Below are 23,060 nucleotides of genomic sequence, written 5' to 3'. Positions count from 1 at the left end.
TAACTTGGGAATAATACCACCTGTAACTTTATTTATTCATCAGGGATAAATTGCAGGTTTGTTATTAGAATTAAACAAATCACTAAACAAATGTGAAACTGTCTATTAGCACTACTACCTGGCACAAGGATGATCCACAAGTGTCTACAGGTTAACATGAATGAGAGGAGCTGGAATGGGTATAAATATGCATACACAGCACAAATGGAGATTGTGTGCCTGCAACTAAAGAAAACAGGTTCACTCTGAAAGGATCAGCTGCTATTCCCAGTTCTAGCCAATTGCTGCTAAGCAGGATTGAAATCCCAGTACTGTTAAGAACTTCTAATTTTTCAAGAGAAGCAAGATACCCAAAATTTTATCTGAAATCTCCTGATTTTTATTTTCTAAATACTATGTGGGCCAAACAAACCACTGGATGTTGTCCCAAGTTTATAACTTTTAACTTAGCGGCTGACTGAATTCCCTGCATCCTACTGTCCCCTGCATGCACTGAAGAGAGATGGACACTTCTACTTCTGCTAGAACAACAGAATAGATAGCTTGATCAACATGCCCACTGGAAATAACAAACAGTGGATAACTTTTTTTAAATCTTTACATATTAATCAATAACCTGAAAGAAAATAAAGTATGATCGAGCCTAAAAACTAAGTGAAAGAGGGACACTAGAGACATATGCAGAGTACTGAAACCAGCTTTCATTCATCTTCAGGGCATTTTGCCAAACCCTATGAATTTCAGCTTGCAATTCCAAGGCCTATTAGGGCTCAAGGTACAAGAGGCAAAGTCCAGAGGCAAAGTCCAGGTGTTATCCAAGAGAACTGCAAGGAAAACTTAACACATTGAGTGTTGGTGAGGGATTGGGGGGCTATGAGAGCAGTTCAACAGTATCTCCTCAAACACTCACAACCAGAAGCTGACCCTCACCTAGATTATGGTTTAAAAAGCTTCATACTTAGAATTTTGCTTAGGGTAGTCCTAGAATGGTAATGTCTCCCACCCAACCTTGACAGAAGGAAATGCAAATCCTCTCTGGGGAATCTGCCTTTGATCTAGGCCTGGAAGAATTCTCAAGGATAAGGTCCCAAAATAAATAAATTCACAATCAAAAATCACAAAACCAGAAGGAAACAAGCCACTCAAAGTAAGATACAGCTGAAACATCAGCTGGCAGACTCAAAACCTCAAAGACCTCAGATACGGAAATTACTAGACACTTTTCTCTACTGTTTTTTACTTTATGGGTGACTTACCTACTCTTGTATTTCAAACGCCTATAATGCAGATGAATCTCAAATCTATATCTCTATCAGGGATCAACCTCCTGATCTCCAAACATAAATATCTAACATTCCCTCCCAGAAATCCCAAATTTACTATGTCTATAATTGAATTCATTATCTTTCTTTAATGTATTTCCTATCTTGATAAAATGGCACAGTCCTTTACCTAAGAATGGCTTTCTTTTCCTTTGTTAGAGCAGAACACTTCTTTTCAATTCTTGATTTCTATGAAGAATGACTTCTCTGAACACCCCTGGGCTCCCAGCCCACTCCTCACCAAGTACATAGAGCTAACGCCAGGACTCTACATCCAGTATTCTACAAGGTAGTTACCTGGGTATGACTGCTCTGTTGACTCTAACAACCTACACATCATGTAAGCTGTCCAAATTGGGTGGGCAGGGACAAGAGAATGTGGAGAGTCAGCCAGCCCATTTGTCTCTTAAACCTAAATCACATTCTACAATATCAACTTTATCAAAAACAAAGGTAAATTCTTACAAAAGATACCATAGGGTCCAGCAATTCTACTCTTAAGGGTATGTGTGTGTATTTTTATGTATAAAAAATTTATATATATGTATATATACATACATATATATAAATCCTCTTGGGAATACATATATACGCACATATATGTATCCCCAAGAGAACTTAAAACATATGTTCACACAAAAACTTGCATACAGCTTCCTTTTGCGGTAAGCAGCCTGAGGTGACCTCTAAAAATGGTTCGCTATTCACTTGACCCAGAGAATCCCACAAAATCATGCAAGTCAAGAGGTTCAAATCTTCGTGTTCACTTTACGAATACTTGTGAAACTGCCCAGGCCATTAAGGGTATGCATATCCGAAAAGCCACCAAGTAACTGAAAGATGTCACTTTAAAGAAGCAATGTGTGGCATTCCATCATTACAATGGTGGAGTTGGTAGGTGTGCCCAGGCCAAACAGTGGGACTGGACGCAGGGTTGGTGGCCCAGAAAGAGTGCTGAATATTTACTGCACATGCTCAAAAATGCAGACAGTAATGCTGAACTTAAGGGCTTAGATGTAGATTCTCTGGTCACTGAGCACATCCTGGTGAACAAAGCCCCCAAGATGCAGCACAGAACTTACAGAGCTCATGGTCGGATCAACCCATACATGAGCTCTTCCTGCCACATTGAGACGGTCCTTACTGAATAAGAACAGATTGTTCCTAAACCAGAAGAGGAGGGTGCCCCAAAGAAAAAGATATCCCAGAAGAAACTGAAGAAACAAAAACTTATGGCCCGGGAATAAATGCCACAAAAAATAAATGCAAATAGAAAGAAAAAAAGAACAAAACAAGCAAAAAACTTGCATACAAATGTTCATAGCAGCATTATTTATAAAGCTAAAAGCGGATATAAACCAAATGTCCATCAACTGATGAACAGATAAACAAAATGTGACATATCTGTAAAATACCCATATAATATACAATGGATTATTATTCAGCCATAAAAAAGGAATGGCGTACTGTTACATGCCACACATGAATGAACTTTGAGAGCCTTATGCTTAGTGAAAGAAGTCAGACACAAAAGACTACATATTGTATGAACATTTATACAAAATGTTCAGAATGGGGCAAATCCTAGAGATGGAAGGTAGATAGTAGTTGCCAGGAGATAGGGGGATGGGAGGAGGAATGGGGGTAGGGAATGACTGCTAACAGGTTTCTTTTGGGATTGATGAAAATGTTCTGGAATTAGTTGTGATAGTTGCATGACCTTGTGAATAAAAACCTTTTGTATTAAAACCACCAAATTTTACACTTTAAAATGGTGAAGTTTTACTACCAACTCCAGCTCCTAGATATCTTTCTAATCTACTGTGGCCGCAATGCCTTAGTTTCCGTTTTCTCCACTTTTAATTTAGATTACTGTACCTAAATGGTGTCTTGAACACCAGTCTGGTTAACTGGAAGAACAAATATACCAATCATCTTCTCCCTACCCAGGCAGATGTCCAGCAACATGGAACTCTCACAAAAGAAGGCTATGATTCACAGTGAAACCAAGAAAATCTCAAAGTGTCCTCCAAATCACAAACTCACATTTCTGAAGCCAACTACGTTGAACAATTATATTAATTTGTTCAATTACATCCAAAATTTATACAGTTTAAGTTGGTGCCAACAGTACCTAGTAGCATTTTCTGCAAATCCTTTGAAAATCAACATACAAGAAACTCTGCATAGCATGACACCACCAGAGGACGGGGAGTAAAAACCAGTCATTCACTGATGGGTATGCTCCAAGAGAAACTACTGCAGTACATCCCATCACCAACAGAAAGAATATGGAATTCCTTTTAATATAAGCAGTCTTCATGTGTGCATTAAAATGAGATACAAACTATTCACATTTAGGAAGCAGATGTTTAACAAACTAACAGGTATATAACAATACATTATCTGGGAGCAGGAGGTGAAATGGGACTAAGTATTTTGAAAAAGCTCCCAAGTAATTCTTATTAGCCCTTCTCTCCTCTTTCCCACCACACAGATATAATGCTTTATAGTTTACAAAAAACTTGCAACATTCATGACCTTGCATCAAGAACCCAATTGAGAATCCCAACTGTGACCTTGGGAATATTGTTAAAAGGAAAAATTCATGCCTCAGTTACTGTGACAGTAGCTTGAATGAAAGCAATACCATATCAGATAAAAGTAAGAATTAAAAGTTCATTGAAAATGAATACTATAAGCACTAGAGGTCAAGAGATTATACTTTCTGTTTCTAACTTCAGAATTCAGCTCTTTCCAAAGACCTGAAAGTAAAAATTTCACTAGCATCCGTGAAGGAACAACCCCTCTGAATCAGGTTCCTTGACTGAACACTGTGAATTGTTATACCATTAGTCACAGGTAATCATTAAAGCAGTCATGGAAATAACCTGTGTTTTAATCAGCCTAAACAGGAAAAATCTGTCAGAGAAAGGCGTAAAGGGAAAAGAATCCTAATGAGTAAGTAGCAATCAAGCTGTCCACTGCAGCTTCACTAGTTAAACCTGAAGGCAGTGATGCAGCTATAGCTAGAAAATGAGAACTCAGAGTCACATGCTCTCAGAAAGCAAAATATCATGTGAGAATGATCAATCCACCATGTTAATGTTAGAGGGAGAAGAGAGGCAAAAACTTAAATTTGGAGAACTCTAACAGATTTAGAGAAGACGAACCAGTTAAGAAAAACAAAAAACTTGAGAAAACTGTACTAGAGGTTGCAGCAAGTGATTTAATGGATAGAAAGGCAATAGTGCTACACAAAGATTAAGATAGACATAAACTGAAAAGACAATATTGGCTTTTAATAGAAGATCATTATTACTATAGAGGGTGGATCTTGTGGACTAGTGAAAGCAAAAAATTAGACTGCAAGGGTATTAAGAATAAGGAGAGAGAGTGAAGTAAAAGTTTAGCTACAAACTACATAAAATGAAAATAAACAGAAAGCGCAAAAAGGTCAAACAGAGCAGAGAGGAACAGATTAAGAAATCAGGAAAGGTGAAGAATATGTTAGAAAGCTCATCACAGTATATCCCCATTGTCCTGTTTCATTCTTCATAGCTCATCATCATCTGATATGATTTGATATGACTTTTGTTTCACTGTCTGCTTCTCTCCCACTAGAATGCAGATAAAAGTTTCTGTTTCATTCTCTGTTATATCCCCAAATCCTGGTATATAGTCTGCAGTCATATTTGTTCAATGAATGAATAAACCAGGTTCCTCAAGAGTTGGAAAAAGAGAATAAACATAAAATAAGAACTAAAATCTAACTGAAAACTCACCAGATTTTTTTTAATGTAGTCTTTGTATCCATTACTTCTCTCTGCCTCCAAGCAAGTAATTTCGGACAAATTCAGTTAGAAAAGCAAGTTAGGTATCCAGAATATATAAAGGACCCTTACAACTCAATAATAAAAAGACAACCCAACTTAAAAATGGGCAAAGATTTGGAGATACAGCACAGAGGAAGAGCATTTGACTGAAAAAAAAAGGGAGGGCAGAGATCTGAATACACATTTCTACAAAGAAGATATTAAAATGTCCAACAAGATATGAAAAGATGTTCAACATCATTAGTTATTAGGGAAATGCAAATCGAAATCACAAGATACCACTTCACACCAGCTAGGATGGCTATAATCAAAAAGATAATAACAAAGGTTGCAAAGATGTGAAGAAATTGAAGCCCTCATACACTGATAGTGAAAAATGTAAAACAGTGCAGCCACTTTGGAAAACAGTTTGGCAGTCTGTCAAAAAGTTAAACATAGTGTAATCATATGACACAGCCATTCCACTCCCAGGGAATATACCCAAGAAACGAAAACATACCTCCACAGAAAAATCTGTACACAAATGTTCACAGCAGCATTAAATCATAATAGCAAAATAGTGGAAACAATCCAAATGCCCAGTAACTGACGAATGGATAAATAAGATGTTATAACCATACAGAATATTATTTGGCAATAAAAAGGAATGGTACGTGCTACAACATATATGACCCCTGAAAACATGCTAAGTGAAAGAAGCCAGTAACAAAACTACACATTACATGATTCTATTTATATCAAATGTCCAAAACAAATTTATATTAATAGTTCGATTATGGATTAGTAGTTAGATTAGTAGTTTCATAGGGCTGGGGAGGCAGGTAAAGTGGACTGACTGCTACTGAGCATGGGGTTTCTTTTAGAGGGAGAGGAAAACATTCTATAATTAGACTGCAGCAATGATTACACAACCCTATGAATATGTTAAAAAAAAAAAAAAAAAAAAACATTGGGGCTTCCCTGCTGGCAGAATGGTTAAGAATCCGCCTGCCAATGCAGGGGACACGGGTTTGAGCCCTGGTCCAGGAAGATTCCACATGCCGCGGAGCAGCTGGGCCCATGCACCACAACTACTGAGCCTGTGCTCTAGAGCCCGTGCTCTGCAACAAGAGAAGCCACCACAATGAGAAGCCTGTGCACCGCAACGAAGAATAGCCCCCACACACAGCAACAAAGACTAAATAAAGCGCAGCCAAAACTAAATAACGCAGCCAAAACTAAAAAAAAATAAAATAAATTTATTTTAAAAAAACATTGAATTTTACACTTTAAACAGGTGAAATTATATGGTATGTGAATTTTATCTCAATAAAGCTGGGTGGGGTTCCTTTGGTTTTTTTTTTTTAAAGAGCAAGTTTAAGAACGATCACACACAAAATGTTCTCTTGTTCTGTAAGCTGCTGCTTCACTAGTGCCATAGGAGCCCCCCCACCTCACAAAATGGAAAAGGGGAGAGTAAAAATAGCGACTTCACCAGAAAGCAACTCTACTATAGCAATTATTTTGAAATCTATAACCCCTTGAACCATTAGTGGTTCAAGAAAGTTTGTTTTCTGGTGGGCTCCACCATTTCCAAACCATACTGTTTATTAATTAAACATGTTTAATGAAGATATACTTATGTATACACCTCTATATACCCTGAAAAATTTCTATAGGAAACCACTCTAACACTATCTATAAATCAACTACTTAGGTTATACCCCTCTCCTCCTAAAAACAACACTAGGGCCAGGTGTTCTTATTCTCTTATAACAGAAGATGAAAAAAAGCATGCCAACCAACAATCAGCTCCAGCTTTATAAGACTATTCCTGTAGCAGTAGGAAGTGTAAGGCTGAACTGTCTCTTTACCCTCCATAGTTTATTGACTGCTGTCAATAAAACAGGTGGTAAACGTGGGTGAGGGGAGCTTCTTGACCAAACATCACAGAGCTGTAACTTCTTCCAAACCCCAAACCTTACTTCCTGAAATTTATGTAAGCAGATCACAGGCCACCCTCTTCAAACCAAATCATAACCCAAGCAAATAACACAGGATTCTATTTCTGGGTCTGTCATTAACTCACTGGATAATCCTGAAACTTCAGTCTCTCTACTTTGCTCAATAACTTAACCACAATTTCCAGTCTCAAAATCAAATCATGTGGTCTAATAAAGAACATTTCCCCAACTTGTAGATGTACTTTTATGGAAAATCTAACAAAGGTGTATGAAGTTAAATCACATTATATGTTTAAATAACCTTTAATGAATATACATGAAGTATGAAAAACTCAAAAGACTGTTTACTCCAAAAATGTTAAACTCTTCCACTTTAAACTTTTAAAGGTATTCACTAAACAGAGAAAGAATAAATTTCCAGAGGGCTGAAGGGTTTTGAGGCTTTAAATTTAAGCTCAGTTATATTTAGAAAACCAAGATGCCACCTCTCTGGATCCCATATCTTTATCTTGGGCATTTGATTCATGTGCTTCGCCTGGTATAATTCAAAGCAAGAGATCCTACCATATCTCTGAAATGTAAATTGAACATATCAGGGATTTCCCTGGTAGTGCAGTGGTTAAGAATCCACCTGCCGATGCAGGCAACACGGGTTCGACCCCTGGTCCGGGAAGATGCCACGTGCTGCAGAGCAACTAAGCCCGTGCACCACAACTACTGAGTCTGCACTCTAGAGCCCACGAGCCACAAATACTGAAGGCTGCGCGCCTAGAGCCGCGCTCCGCAACAAAAGAAGCCACCAAGAGAAGCCTGCGCACCACAATGAAGAGTAGCCCCCGCTCACCGCAGCTAGAGAAAGCCCGCACACAGCAAAGCAGAACCAACGAAGCCAAAAATAAATTAATTTTAAAAATAATAAAATAAATTGAACATATCAGAACATATTGGTTGTCAGAGGAATGAGATGCTATACACCTGAAAAGATGGGCAGCTATAGTCTCCACTGCTAGAGCTGTTTAATAAAATAAGAATTACCTGCCTGGTCCTCAAAGCAAGTCTACAAACCATGGCCAACTTTATAAGAATCATTTCTATCCAATTCCCGGAAATCCTGATTCAACAGTCTAGAGCAAAACCTAGGAAATCTATTAATTACAAGTATCAGGTGATTCTGATACACAGCTTAATTCAGGAACTATTGGTTTAGGACAAGGATAGCAGAAAGGTTTCATATCATTTGCCAATTATACTCGATAGGTAGTAGCTGCCTGAAGTGCTACACTGCGAAGGTCATGTCTAAAAACAAGAAATTAGTTTGCCATGGACATGGTGATGGGGAAGTGGCAAAATCCAAACCATGTATCTGCCGTTATGTGATTCAGACCACTGAATGGGCTTTTTTCTTTTTTTAAGGAGGCTTTTGGGGTAAAAGAAGAGACCCAGAACTGGATTATTTACTTTTATTTTGTTTTATTTCTTTTTAATTTTTGGCTGCATCAGGCCTTCGTTGCTGCACACGGGCTTTCTCTGGTTGCGGCAAGCAGGGGCTACTCTTCCTTGTGGTGCGCAGGCTTCTCATCATGGTGGCTTCTCTTGTTGTGGAGCACAGGCTCTAGGCACGCGGGCTTCAGTAGTTGTGGCTCGCGGGCCCTAGAGCGCAGGCTCAGTAGCTGTGGCGCACGGGCTTAACTGCTCCGCGGCATGTGGGATCCTCCCAGACCAGGGCTCGAACCCGTGTCCCCTGCATTGGCAGGAAGATTCTTAACCACTGCGTCACCAGGGAAGCCCCTGGATTATTTACTTCTAACTGGCAGAAGCTCTGTCTCTGGAAAGGTAGTAGGCAGGAAGAACAGGCCTACTGGCATATGTGCCAGGACTCTCCAAAAGTTAATTATTAAGCTTTCCAATTTATACAGAAAGAGACAAGACTTTTGCTCTCAAAATGTCTATAATCTTGTTTGAGAAATGAAAATTCTACATGACAATATAAATTTAGCCCCAAAAAAAGGATATTTGTGCCTTGAGAAGTTCCACGTTAGGTAAAGGTGGGAATTAGTGGAGCATTGAGTGCTAGGCCCAAAACAGTATAGTTGGATTGATTCGAAAGGCAATCAACTGTGGGTTCCTGATCAGGACATGCCTGAAGTAATGTACTAAGAAGATACCACTAGCAGCATTTTCCAGGAAAATATATGGGAGGATATATAATCAAGGCATGACCCATCCGAAGGCAGAAAATCTCTTTCGTATTGTTTCTGTATGTACCTGTCTCTGCCACTGGACTGCAGGCCTCCTAGTAGGCCAGGCACATGTCAAATTAACCTTTCTGCCTCCCATAATGGCTAGCACATGTTTTGTACATAACAGTCCAAAATGTTTGCTGAATTGCTGTAAATGAAGGAAAACTCTTAGAGCTATTTCAAAAGGAACAGTAACAGAACTTGGTATAGAGACACGAAAGGTCAAAGAAGTAGTGGACACAATGAAATTATGCCAAAAAGGGGGGAACTGTGTTAGGCTAAAAGAGACAACAAACATAACTATATGTAATGTGTAGACCTTGTCTGAATCCTGATTCAATTAAAAACCTACTGTAAAAAGACACAGTCAAGGACATTTTTATTATGAACTGGATATTGTGATAACACTAGTAGCAAATATTGTTAATTTCATTAGCTACAATAATGGCATGGTTATATAAGAAATGTCTATATTTTTTAGAGATGCATACTGATATTTGTAGGGGTGAAAAGACAATGCCTATGATTTTCTTTAAAATACTTAAGCAAAAGATAGTTGAGGCATATACAGCAAACAGCTTAATAATTATTAAATCTGTAATGGGTATAGAGGGATTCATTACATTTTATCTAGTTTTGAGTGTACTCAGCAGTGGTAGACGTTTATGTTACTCCAGCATTGTACCATTAATTCTTTTTCTTTTCTTTCTCAGAGTGCAGGAAACTTAAGAATCACTAGTACTTCTGAGAAAATAACCTAGACTCAATCAGAAAAAAAATGGGCATTCATGTGTTAGCTCTACTAATAGGAAATCAGAAAATCTACTCAAAGAACTTCTTGTAAATTAATATGAGAACTGAATATGAGCCAAGACAGTGACTCTGCTGCTAAAAAGAAAATACAGTCTTAGGGTTCATTAGAAGAATAGTATCCAGATCAATGAGGGTAGCAGTCCCATTCACTCTTCACTGGTTAGCTCACAACTGGAGTATTGTGTTCTGTTTTGAGTACCACGTTTTAAGAACACTTATGAGCTAGAATGTTTGCAGGGAGGGAAATCAGCCTAGTGAAGAGTTTAGAAGCCAAATGGCAAGTGTAGAATGAAGAAAATGGGTGTGTTTAGCTTGAAGAAAACACTTTCCAGCATTCCCTGCCACCTCTACCGTAGAGACCCAGTGTAATATTTGCCAGAGCTGTTAACAGGCATTCCATAATCAAGTAAGTTTGAGTCAAGTATTTTTTTTCTAAGGGACTTATCAAAGTGTTCAATATCCTAAAGCACTTTATGACTCTTCAAGAAGTTGTTCAGCATTTCCCAAATGTAACCATTCATTCATTCAACAAATATTTACTGAGCACCTATTATTTGCAAACACTCCTCCAGGCGCTGAGAATAAACAAATGAACATTTTCAATATCCTTGAGGATAGTTTGTCAAACAGCCAGGCTGGGCCTCTTGTTACTCTTATAACTTACATTATTCTTCCTCATCTCTAGGTTTTTGATTATGCAGTCAGCCTAGACTACCCCATCACTAATCTTAATTCAAACGTTATTGTTTCCAAGAAGTTTCCTGATCATCATAAGCAAAACCACTCTTTTCAACAAACCCATGACTTTCTCTGTATCAGTTCTCTGAGAAGAGACTATGCCTCTTAATTACCTTTGGATCTCTCACAATGCCCAGGACCATGTCTTGCATATGTAGGTGCTGACAAAATATTTGCTGAATGAACAATCACATTCATATATGTAGAGAGTTATCTTGTCAAAGAAGGCAAACTAGGTCTCTAATGTTCTGCAGAGAAGGACTAAGAAAAAGAGATGAAGTTACAAGCAAATTTTGCCCCAATTAGAGCTAACAACAAACAGGCTACCTTACAGCTGTCAGTGACTACAGGTGTTCTAAGAGTAGGCGAATGACTCTTTATCAAGTGTTTTAGTGTGATATCTCGCTGGCCTGAATAAAAGATTAACTCTTAAGATGTTAGGAACTACTATATATATCTATATATTACATATATAGACATACATACATATATATATTAGACAAAAGGTAACTTTTGATACAATGTATTGATATTAATATTCTTAAAGTTAAGCTCAAATATGAAATATCCTTCCATTTACTAGTACAGTTGATCCTGGAACGTGGGGGTTAACCCGAGTATAACTTACAGTTGCCCCTCCATATCTGCAGTTCCTCCGCATCGGCAGATTCAAACCATGGACTGTGTAGTACTGTCGTAGTCACAATAGAAAAGTAGCCTTCTACAAGTGGTCCTGTGCAGTTCAAACCCTTGTTGTTCAAGGATCAACAGTAGAGAGAATAAAAGACAAAAAAAGACACTGTCTCCATCCTAGAAGAATCAACACAGGTTTCTTAATTATGCTCCCAAAGCAAATCAGATATAAATATAAACGCCTGGGTCATCTACCTCAGTACGCAACGCTCCTTAGATAAGGCAATTCTCTAGATCAAGGATTTTCAATATTTTGGAGTCAGAAAAATAATTATGAAACCATCAGCTCCTCTTAAAGCCATTTAACCACACCACCAAAAGCATTAAATTCTTCAAACAAGCTAGTCATGCTGCTTTTTAGTTAAAAACTAGAAAAACAGAAAAAATGGATATATCCATATGCCTAGGATCTCTCTTCTGATGTCTCTCCCAAACCAAAAGCTGTAGTCTTTGATGGCAGGGACCCTACCAGTTACTTGTGTCCCCAGCATTTAGTACAGTTCCCAGGACATAACACATGGTGAATAAATGAGCAAATGAATGAGAGAAACTGAGTCCAATGTCCCTGGATGAAAACAAGCACCTTAAAAAAATCACTGACAATTTGGTTTTTCTTATTAGAAATCTGTCAAGGAAATGAAAGCAGATGAGTAGATTCTTAAATCCAGTTTTCACTGTAGGTCAGAGAGCTATTTTTAGGTCATTTGTTGATAAGTAATTACTATATGTAAACCTAAATTCTTGGTTGCTTCTGGGGGACTAAAATTAATTTATTGACCAGCAGAGCTAAATGACCAATTTCTAATGCAAAGAAAAACCCAAAACACTTAATACACCCACAACCTGACCTATAAGATTATAATCAAATAATTTACCAAACTGATTTATTAACATAACTGCCTAAAAAGCAAAATACTTTGATAGCACCAGTGTTTAAACTACTCTTCAAAAGTGCTACGATTCACGTTTTTCCAAATTCTCATTTGAACCATAAAAATCATATATGTTTATTTTTTAGTTAAAGACGAGAAAACAGAAGACTATAAAAATGATATATGCTCACTGTAAAGAATTTATAGAAAATATAAACAGGTTCAAAGGCAAAAATAAAGACTACCCAGCGTGATGCTTTCTTTCCCAGTCTTTTTTTCTGTGGGGTTATAAGTTCTTTATATACTGTCACTCTTCCTGCCCACCGGCAAAAAACAATATGTTCGCACTATGGCAGTAACCCAAGTATCCTCAATCTCTAAATGTTCCAGGTACAATCCCTCATTCTCTAAATTTTTATAGATGTATACTTTCATAATAATAAGACCAAATCTGCTATTTAGTAATCCTTAAAAGTTTCCCTTCTGATTCTATCTCCTCCTTACTTCCAGAATTCACAAAGAATGCAAGGTGAAGTAAAAATGCATCCAACTACTGGAAATGGACCCAAATTTAACAAGGGAAGAAGTTGCTCTCAACAGTTTTATGTACCCTAGTCTGACATTATCACAAGACAAGCTCTGCTCCAAGGAGCCCAGGTCCTCTGGGGTTTTTAAACTTTAATTTCTACCTCAGAAATCCAAGTGTGTGCTGCATAAAAACCTTGTCAGCTGGGTTTCCCTGGGGGCGCAGTGGTTAAGAATCCGCCTGCCGATGCAGGAGACACAGGTTTGAGCCCTGGTCCGGGAAGATCCCACATGCCACAGAGCAACTAAGTCTGTGCGCCACAACTATGGAGCCTGCGCTCTAGAGCCCATGAGCCACAACTACTGAGCCCGCGTGCCACAACTACTGAAGCCCGCATACCTAGAGCCTGTGCTCCACAAGAAGAGAAGCCACCACAGTGAGAAGCCCGCACACCACAAGGAAGAGCAGCCCCCGCTTGCCACAACTAGAGAAAGCCCACGTGCAGCAACGGACACCCAATGCAGCAATCAATCAATAAATAAGAATGCAATGTAAGTTTAAAAAAAAAAATCTTGTCAGCTTTCTACTAAAGAGTACAAGACTAGAGACAGAATGCAGGATCTAGGCTGCTGTCTCTGTTCTATTAAATAACTGAGTGACACTAAGTCAATCTTAGCTTGTATCTCATTTTCTCCATTTGTCAACAGGAATACAAATATAATTTGCCTTACCTATATCACAGGACTGTTTTTCTAATAGATCAGAGAAAAAGCTTTTCACAAAGTATTATTCAAATTAAGGTGGAAATCTTTCCAACACACACATGCCCTATAATAGACATAAAACATGACTTCCCCGATACACAAAGATGCCATTTCTGATGGTGATTACTATCTACGTATACACATGTGAGGCAATACCATCAACAGGTCCTTACACAGGGTAGACAGGTAAAGCATGTCACAGATTCACAGACCCAACCACATTAGCAAAAACTGATGCCATATATTGTTTACCTCCTGCCATGACAGTCTGCTCCATCTTCAGTCAGAAGAGTCAACCTGCTCCTGACTGCAGCATATTTGACTGTTGTGTCTGTAATTAATTTCCCAAAGTTCTACAGCCAAGCCACAGAAACTTTTTAGTTCTTTTTAATAATTTAATAAGCACCCATATACACACCAGCCAAAATCTAGGATATTAATAACTTCTTTCTACCATACTGCAGCCTCTCCCAATCCCATCTCTCTGTAAGCAAACAGAATTTGAAATTGTTATTAATGAGTTCTAGCCATCTTCCTCCTTTCATCCATTCTCTCACAAATCTATGTTTCACAGTAAGGCCAGGTCTCAGCCGTAGAAAAAGCCAATTCCAACTTCTGAAATCTTTAATAAGGTGACACTGGCACCACACTTTACCAATCAATCAGAAGATCAGTCTTATATCCTTTATACCACTGGGCAGGACTCCATCTAGGTAGAATTCATTTACAGGTTTTAGCTTTGTACTCCAGGCAAAAACTTTAGCTAAAACTAAGTTACTAGATAAAGTCTCCTTCACACACAGGGTCATCCTAGGATAATCAGTCAAGTCTTCAATGGAATCCATGACATATATATTATTTGAAAATAATGAAAAAATAGCCAATGCCACAGTTTAAATGTTTGTGTCCCCCCAAAATTTGTATGTTGAAATCCTAACCCCTAAAGATGATGATATTAGGTAGGTCATGGGGTGTTTGGGAGGTAGTTAGATCATGAGGACACAGCCTTCATGAATAGGACTAGCCTCTTACAAAAGATCCAAGAGGGATCCCTTGCCCTTTCCACTATGTGAGGACACAGCAAGAAAGTGCCAGTTATGACCCAAGAAGGGGACCCTCACCAGAAGGTGACCATGCTGGCACCTGATCTTAACTTTCCAGCCTCCAAAACAATGAGCAATAAATTTCTGTTGTTTATAAGTTACCCAATCTGTGGCAATTTTGTTACAGCAGCCCAAACAAAGACGGTCAACATGCCAGATTTCTAGACTCTCTCTAAAAACTTCCACCCAAGGACTTTGCCCATCTCCAAATTGTTAGCATTCAACTCAGAAGCGTTTTCTAGGACTGTGTTCTAACAAGTTTCTCTTATTGCATCCCATAACAGACTACTTTACCTGTTGATGGGAAATAAGTCAGATATGGCAGTGTTAATGTAGGTCTGATTATACCAAAATGAAATCACTTTAGATTTACAGTAAAATTCTTAGAGCAACCAGAGTAGTTTAGTAATTACTAGAAACTAAACTTAATGGTGCCAAAGAGTTCTTATTGAAAATGGTCCTAATTAGCTTATATCATATTCATACTTACCCAGTATTTTCTCTTGTTATAGCATTAAAGTTTGACACCATATGAGTCTTATTTGCTCTCCATTTCACTTGTTTTGTCTCAATTCTATAGAAAAGTGATAACCACTTTGAAAGACATTGCATTCTCAGGTTATCAGCTGATATGCCAAGTAAAATAGCAGCCAAGGTCTGTAACTACAAAAGATTACTTAAAATAAGTAGAATGCCATTGTTATAAACATAAATACATCTGGTTCCATATAACAAAGCTATTTCCATGTCCCAGCAGATGGCTCACAGTAATAATGCTTTGTTGATCTGGTTATAACAAATTCTATTAAATCCAAAATCCTGTATAGCAGATGCCTTTTCCAATTTCAGTATAAGTCAATCTCTTTAACCAAAACACTGTGCTTTGGTTGTTATTTGTGCACTAAAATCCAGTTATGCCAAATAAGATGGTCAAATTTTTTGACAGTTGTTATAAAATGCCTCTGTGGTGTTTTCTGAGTTTTGGGGTGGAGGAGGTAAAGAGTACCTCCATCTAGGACTGAAAGGCTAACTGTTCAAAATGGAAAACAAAGATTCACAGTTAAAGGGAGGCTCAGGAGAGGTTAAAGTAAGCTTTAGCTGTCCTAAGCCAAGGTTTCTGAATAGCGGCAATGTGAAAAGCTAATGACTAACAAAGCTGACAGTGAAGAGCACTGAAAATAATGCAATTTCTGAGTTCAGAGGCTTTAGCAGGGATAAACAGAAAAAAATGTACCTGGATGCCTACACAACACATGTCTCTGTACATGAAGTGTTAGATTGATATTTAAAAGAAATGTGGATGCAATGTCAACTTAATTTTGCTGTTTGTTTCCCCAACTACATTCAAAATCCAATCTTCATATTCTGGTCATACCCTTACTTGAAATAATACCCTCTATTAATTCATAACACAGTAACAGTACAGTGATTAAGAGTCACTGAGTTCTGGAAATAAACTGCAGGGGTTCAAATCCTGGTTCTTTCCATCCCTAGCTACATACCCTTAGGCAAGTCACTTAACCTCTCTATGCCTATATCCTCATCTGTAATTTTTTTTTTTTCTTTTTTTTTTTTCTGTACGCGGGCCTCTCACTGCTGTGGCCTCTCCCGTTGTGGAGCACAGGCTCCGGAGGCGCAGGCTCAGCGGCCATGGCTCACGGGCATAGCCGCTCCGCGGCATGTGGGAATCTTCCCGGACCGGGGCAGGAACCAGTGTCCCCTGCATTGGCAGGCGGACTCTCAACCACTGCGCCGCCAAGGAAGCCCCTCATCTGTAAATTTTTGATAACAAAAATACCTACCTTTTAGAGTTGCTGTGAGGATTATATGAATAATAAATGAAAAATAGTTAGAACACTTTTGAGCCCATCCTAAAGCCTCAGAAAATGTTAGCTATTATTATTTCCACTACCACTATCACCATCATCACATTAATCCCCAGTAAAGTTCTGAAAGAAAGGCAGAAATATGAAATGACTTATCTAAATCACAAACAAGTGACAATGCAGTAAGAAAAAATCTCATTTTATGTCCTGAAGATCAAACATTACAAGTTACTGATTCCCTAAGCAAGGGGACTTTCCAACCTCTCTAATTCTCCAGGAATTCACAAGAGGCTCCTTTAAGTTAGAACAGCAGCATAGAGAAGTGGAAATAGCAATGGACATGCACGAAGATGATCTAATTGCTCCAACACTGACTTAACTGGGCAATCTTGGGCGAGTCACCTAATCTAAACTTCAAATTACTCATCTTAAAAGACGCTTTGCCTACATCACAAGGTTGTTCCATGAAAAAACAGATAACACATGAGAAAACATATGTAAACCATAAACACACCACATGAATGTTCAAAAGCCATGTCGTACTCATCTTTATATCCCCAGGGCCTAGCAGAATGCATAGTAGAGGTTATAATCTAAAAGACAAGCCACGGGAGGGATGGAGTTGGCAGGGTGAAGATTAAAATGAAGATAGGGAGGATTTTTAAAAGAGTAAGAAACCCCAATGCCCATCAACTGATAAGTGGATACATAAAAGGTAGTAGAGCCATACAATGGAATATTCAACAATAAAAAGGAATGACATACTGATTGATACATGCTACAAAAATGGATAACCCTTGAAACACTATGCTAAGTGAAAAAAGCCAGACACAAAAGACCACATGTTGTATAATTCCATTTATACAAAATGTTCAGAATAGGCAAATCTACAGAGATGGTAAGTACATTAGTGGTTGCCTAGGACTGGGAATGAGGGGGAAATGGAGTGACTGTTAATGGTTACAGACTTTCTCTTTGGGGATGATGATTGTGGTGATGGCTGCACAATTTGGTGAATATACTAAAAATCACTGAACTGTACACTTTAAATGAGTGAATTGTATAGTATGTGAATTATCTCAGTAAAATTGTTTAAAAAAAGAATAAGAAGTGTGAGAGAAACAGTATAAAATCACTGGCTTTAGAACATGTTTCTTTTTTTTGAAGAAAAAAAGTGAGTTTTCTGATATTTGAGTAGCTTGGACATGTGGACAAGAATGGGACTGGAGGAAGCAATAGGAGAAAATACTAAGAATTACCACACCAGACCACAACATCTCTACAAAGCCTTCTGTGGAAAGCAAATCTGGCATATCTTTTTATCCTTCCTTTCAAAATTCTAAGGTTACAAATCACCTCCTGGTCCTACTAGTTCAATACTCTTTTCATCATGATCACTGTTTCTGAACTTTGAGACTACATCTGATACTGTCTACCACACTATCCTTCCTATCCTTGGCTTCTGTGGCACTGATGTACTTCCTGGTTCTTCTCAGAATGCTTTACCTATTAGCCTATAATGTCACCCACAGTTCCAAACCTCAAAGGTCTTTTGCCATCATGCTACTAACCTTCCAACACTCATCTACTCACATATTTTTTTTTACTACCAAATACAGCCCTGGCAAGTGCACAATCTACATTGCATCTCTGTTAATCTTATAGTGATATACTACAGGATTCCTCTATTCAAATCTTGATTATCTTCACTAAGGTTGGGAAGCAGTGGTATGACTCAACCAAAATAATTCCTATATACTTTTTCTTTTGAATAGATCTGTTTTTCTAATTGTTTTGCTTAGATTAATATTAAACTAGCCTGCATTTCCAGAGCAAAACCAGCAAGGAGAAAAGGCTATCGGGAGTTGCAGAAGACTAGCCTTTTATTGAAAACTTGATTGTATACAATCGAAGTGTGGACCATAACCCACATTAGCTCATTTATCTTCACAGTGACACTTTCCTAATTTCCTCATCATTATCAGCTATTCTCCCAGGATTCTAGGCTTTAATCTTTTAATGTTTAAGTTGCTCTTTTCCCTTGGCACACATTCAATCATCACTAAGTTCAAATTAATTTTTACTCAAACATACATCCTCTTATATATTCTATACACTCTTTCATAGAACAATATAAAGATTAAATGCATAAGCTCAAAGGCAAGACTGCCTGGGTTCAAATCCTGGCTCTGCTGCTTACTCTCTATAGGATTTAGGGCAAGTTACTTAACCTTTCTGTAACTCGGTTTCTTCATAGGAATAATAAGACCTTATTATGAAGATTTTATGAGTTAAATACACATAAATAGCTTAGAACATTGTGCCTGGCATACAGTACTCAATAAATGCTAGCTATTATGTTATTCCAAACATCACCATTTTATCTCAGACTCTCATCATCTTGTTCCTAAAATTCTCCAAGAGCCTTCTAGTCAGTCTTCCTACTTCAGGACACTCAACTAATTATGAAAACCTTCCTCAGGAACGATATGCATCATCTTACTCTCAATCTTTAGAACCCACTGTGGTACCCCATCAAATTAAACCCTATATCCTTAATAAGGTCCTCCACCAATACACACTCACCAAGCCTAAACTCATTTATTCTTACTCACCAATACAGATTCCCTATGCCAGTCAAACTGCTCAATATCTTTTGTACATTGCCACGTCTATGTCTTTGCAAATACCCCTTCACTAAATACATCTCTTGCCCTTTTAAAATTCCAAATTTTCTAAATCTCACTTATAACTTTGACTTTGGCTGCACTGTTATCCCAACCAGGATCTTGATGTTGCTTGGAATTATGAATGATGCATGTTACATGTTGTTTCCCCAACAGAAATGTGAAGAGACAACATATTTTATTCCTTGTGTCTCTTCATACAGACCACTTCACACGTAGCACTGTATTTTGCAGAAGTACACAAATGCTGACTGACTTAATAAATATGCCTCAGAATGTATCAGAACAACATTCTATATTTTCCACTGCCCCACCCATATTTACCATGGTGAGGGCGGACAAAATCTGTATTCAAATATTTTTATTTTACATACCTAGAAAAAGAATATACTAACGATTGTACCAGATAAAATAAAAAAGAAACAAACATACACTCAAAAAGAATGCACATGTGAAAAACCAAGAAAAAGTGAGAACTGGCCATTTGGGAATCTAAAAAGTGACTTCAAAATATAAGGATTTTTCATTTCACCAAACTAATGAATCAAAAAGAGCCAAAATAAACACGTCCTGACCCCATCCAAAAAAAATACCTAATAAAAGCATGAGGAAGACCCCAGCATCTTCAGCAGCACAAAACCAAGAAAATGATTCACCTTAACTCCAAGGAACACGAAAAGAAAACAGACATCTAAAAATCTAAAAAATTGAATCAAATCTCTACATGCTACCCAAAGAGAAAAATAGAGAGGAGTTATTGCTTTTCTATAAATATCTGCTAAAGTCTAGGAGGAATACAAGGCTACTCTCATTGCTACCGTGTCCTGTTCCCAGTTACGGGAGCAATCTGTGGTCACAAAAGAGCAAAACACAGGAAGATGGAAACCTTAACCTGGAAGAGACATTAAGGAAAGAAACTACTCAAAACACGTTTCAAAAACCAGAGAATGCAATGATACTCAACAGGAAGAGAGGAAAAGTGAAATAAAAAAGCTCCCACGAAATGAGTGACTCAGTGAAACTACCTAGCGCTGCCTTGCAAATAAAGAGCTATGCATGTAACACATCCATGACATGCACGCCTGCTTCACTGGCAAACAAAACAGAAGGAAAAAATAAAGTAAATGTTAGGAAAAGACAAGGAAGATGCCCACCAATCTCTAACTCCCTGGCCAGCCCAACTCAGCTCATTCAGAAATCCAACTAGGAACAACTGAGACGTGGATTGCACAACACAGAAAAGAAAACCCTTCGCCAACCATACACACAAAAAGTAGAATGGAGAAGTGAAAACTATGCACCTCAATGCGTCAGCAGCTAAAGCTTATTATTCTCTCTTTAGGATTAAATGGTAGAGAAAAGAACAAGAGCAGCTAAAGGAAGAGGAGAAAGATGTCAATGAAACCAAGTCCCCTACTGGTCTCAATTTCAGAGTACAAGTCTTGCTTCTTCCAGCTGACCAACAGTATGCGTCGGCAAAGCAAACTGACCCTAACACCTTCCACACCACCCGGAGGAAATCACAGAGTAAAAACCACCCCGCTTTAACCTCCCTCCTCACTAGCTGCAAAAATGGAGGGAGGTGGGGGGGGGGGGTAGACACCCTACCACGTGGGCAAGATGCAACACACACAGAACAGCAACACGTCCGCATGGAACGGCTGCCTCTGCCCAATGCCGGTAAAGGACACGGCGACAGGATGGGTGGGAACTCAGGCCCCCGCACGGGCCTCCTCACCCCGAAGGGCACCCCCGACGCGCGAGATTCTGGCCGCCTCGCCGGCCGAAAAGCACCCCAGAGCTTGAAGGGAAGAAGCTGCATCGTGCCGGGAAAGGGGGCTAGCCCAGGCCAGGGGCAGGTCACGGAGGGAAGACGGACACTGTACTCGGACTCGACGCCCCCGGGAACCCAGTCTGGCTCCCCTGGGCCCCGCCTGGGGGAGGGGCGGGAGGCGCGGAGCCGCCGCTTCCCAGCTGAGGAGCAGCAGCAGCTGAGAAGCGCCGCGGGGGAGGGAGCGACCCAGCCCTCGCCGCCCGCCAGGCCTCAGCCTGGGCCCGGGCCCCCTGCCCCGCCCCGCCCGCCGCCCGCCCCGCGACGCGACCGCGGCTGTGAGAAGGGAGAGGGCGTCTCGCAGAGAGCAGCCCCTGCCTCCGTCCCGGGAGATGCCCGGGCCCCGCCTCCTCGCCCGCCGTCCCGGCCCGACCACCCCGGCAGCGGGCGCTCACCTCAGGCTGCGCAGGCCGGTACGGCCCGGCCGAGCCCCCGGCCGCTGTGTGCGTCTCCGCCGCCCGGGAAACGTCCCAACGGTGCCTGGTGCGAGCGGCCGAGGCCCGGAGCAGCGCCGAGAGCGGCAGCAGCAGCGGCAGCAGCCAACATCCGGGGCCGCGCACCCGGAACTACTTCCCAACCCGCTCCCCTCCCCAACCCGCCCCCGCCGCCCCCGCCTCCTGCGACGTCGCTGCGCCACCGGCACGGCGTCAGCGGCGTCACGACTCCTTCGCGGTCACACACCCGTGACAACGCGCTTCTGATCCCTCCGCTGGAACAAGTAGTGCCCCGGGACTCCCGGGGCCTTGGTTCTGTGCTGCGGGTATCAGCCAGCAGCCGGCACCTCCGAGCGACTTGGGGCGGGGATGATAGCTTGGACCAGGTCTCTGCTCCTCAGAGTGGCGGCCGGGGAGGGAGGGCGGCGGGGGCGGCTCTTTAGTTGAGGACAGCAGGGACCTCCGCCTGGGATCCTGCCCAGGGATTCCGGGGTCCTGTCCCCCGGGGGAATTGCGCCTTGTGACCTCTCCCCTAACCCCCTCCACCTCACCTTAGTGATAGGCACCTTAGCCTCTCCGGAAGACCGGGCACCACGAATTCTACGACCCCCACAAGGGCATCTTGGACCTTCAGGACACTTCTTCCAGAACGTCACAAGTCCCGGGTTCTCTACACCCATCTCTGCCGAGGCCTCTCCCATGCCTAGCCTTGGTTTCCTACTCCTTAAAACAAAGGATTTGTAACTCTGAAAGACCTTCTGATTTTAAAGCTGCTGCCCATGTTATGGTCCTTGCTATCAACAGGTGGAGCGCTTAGAAGGGTAGTTGGGCGACTTGTGAACTTTGGAATTTACTTCTAGTCAGTCTTCACTGATTCTTTCTCTAAGGTATCAGCACTGCAAATCTGCCCTGTAATTTCACATTTAATTATATTCAGACTTATTACTTGCTGTTGCTTCTTTCGCGTTAGTCCCATATAGCACCAAGCATGCTTTTGAACTCATAGTAGGTACTCAATATTTGGAAAGTCAGATAATTTGTTAGATGAATACTAGGTTGATTGGGCGAGATGAGAAGGAGAGGCCTGAGTGAATTGACCTTGGGAACCTCTTTTGATGTAGTCTCATATAGATCAGATGAAGACCTCCGGTAAAGAGCTGAGTACCCAATTGCTTCAGCAAACATTGAACACCTGCCATTTACCAAGCATTTCTAGGCACTGGGGATTCAAAGTACTCCTATATTCCTTTTCTACATAAGACTCCAGCAAGATTCTGAAGATTAAAAGATTCACTCACTCATTCATCCAACAAATATTTGCTGATCACTACTAAGGTTGTCAGACCCTATTTTAGTGTTTGGGTTGGGTCAGTGAATAGAAGAGGGGGGCAGGGTGGAAATACCCTTCCCTCTTAGAGCTATCATCTAAGTA

The 23,060-nt window shown here is 40.2% G+C and overlaps 1 protein-coding gene across 14 annotated transcripts in view; it reads right to left on the bottom strand.

Annotated features, from left to right (window-relative positions):
* The window catches only part of FOXJ3 (forkhead box J3), a 133,627-nt gene extending 111,812 nt beyond the window's left edge, over nucleotides 1-21,815 (bottom strand). For 3 of the 14 annotated variants that reach the window (XM_067010016.1, XM_067009999.1, XM_067010037.1), the window contains exons 1-2: nucleotides 21,590-21,762; nucleotides 11,521-11,702 (exon numbers count right to left, since the gene is read on the bottom strand). Coding sequence is in view for 3 of the 14 variants with exons in the window: in XM_067009987.1 (XP_066866088.1) it covers nucleotides 11,006-11,090 (85 nt within the window). In the remaining 11 variants the exon portion in view is untranslated. Of the gene's footprint in view, nucleotides 1-11,005; nucleotides 11,154-11,520; nucleotides 11,703-15,340; nucleotides 15,514-21,589 lie in introns of those variants that run through there. The other 11 variants (XM_067010006.1, XM_067010045.1, XM_067010024.1 and 8 more) reach the window with 10 other exon arrangements.
* Between the last annotated feature and the right edge of the window lie 1,245 nt (nucleotides 21,816-23,060).

The sequence above is a fragment of the Kogia breviceps genome, chromosome 1 (genome assembly GCF_026419965.1).
Source record: "Kogia breviceps isolate mKogBre1 chromosome 1, mKogBre1 haplotype 1, whole genome shotgun sequence".
NCBI lineage: Eukaryota > Metazoa > Chordata > Mammalia > Artiodactyla > Physeteridae > Kogia > Kogia breviceps.
The sequence above is the reverse complement of the archived record's forward strand: the minus strand, read 5'-3'. Positions and strand labels throughout refer to the sequence as shown.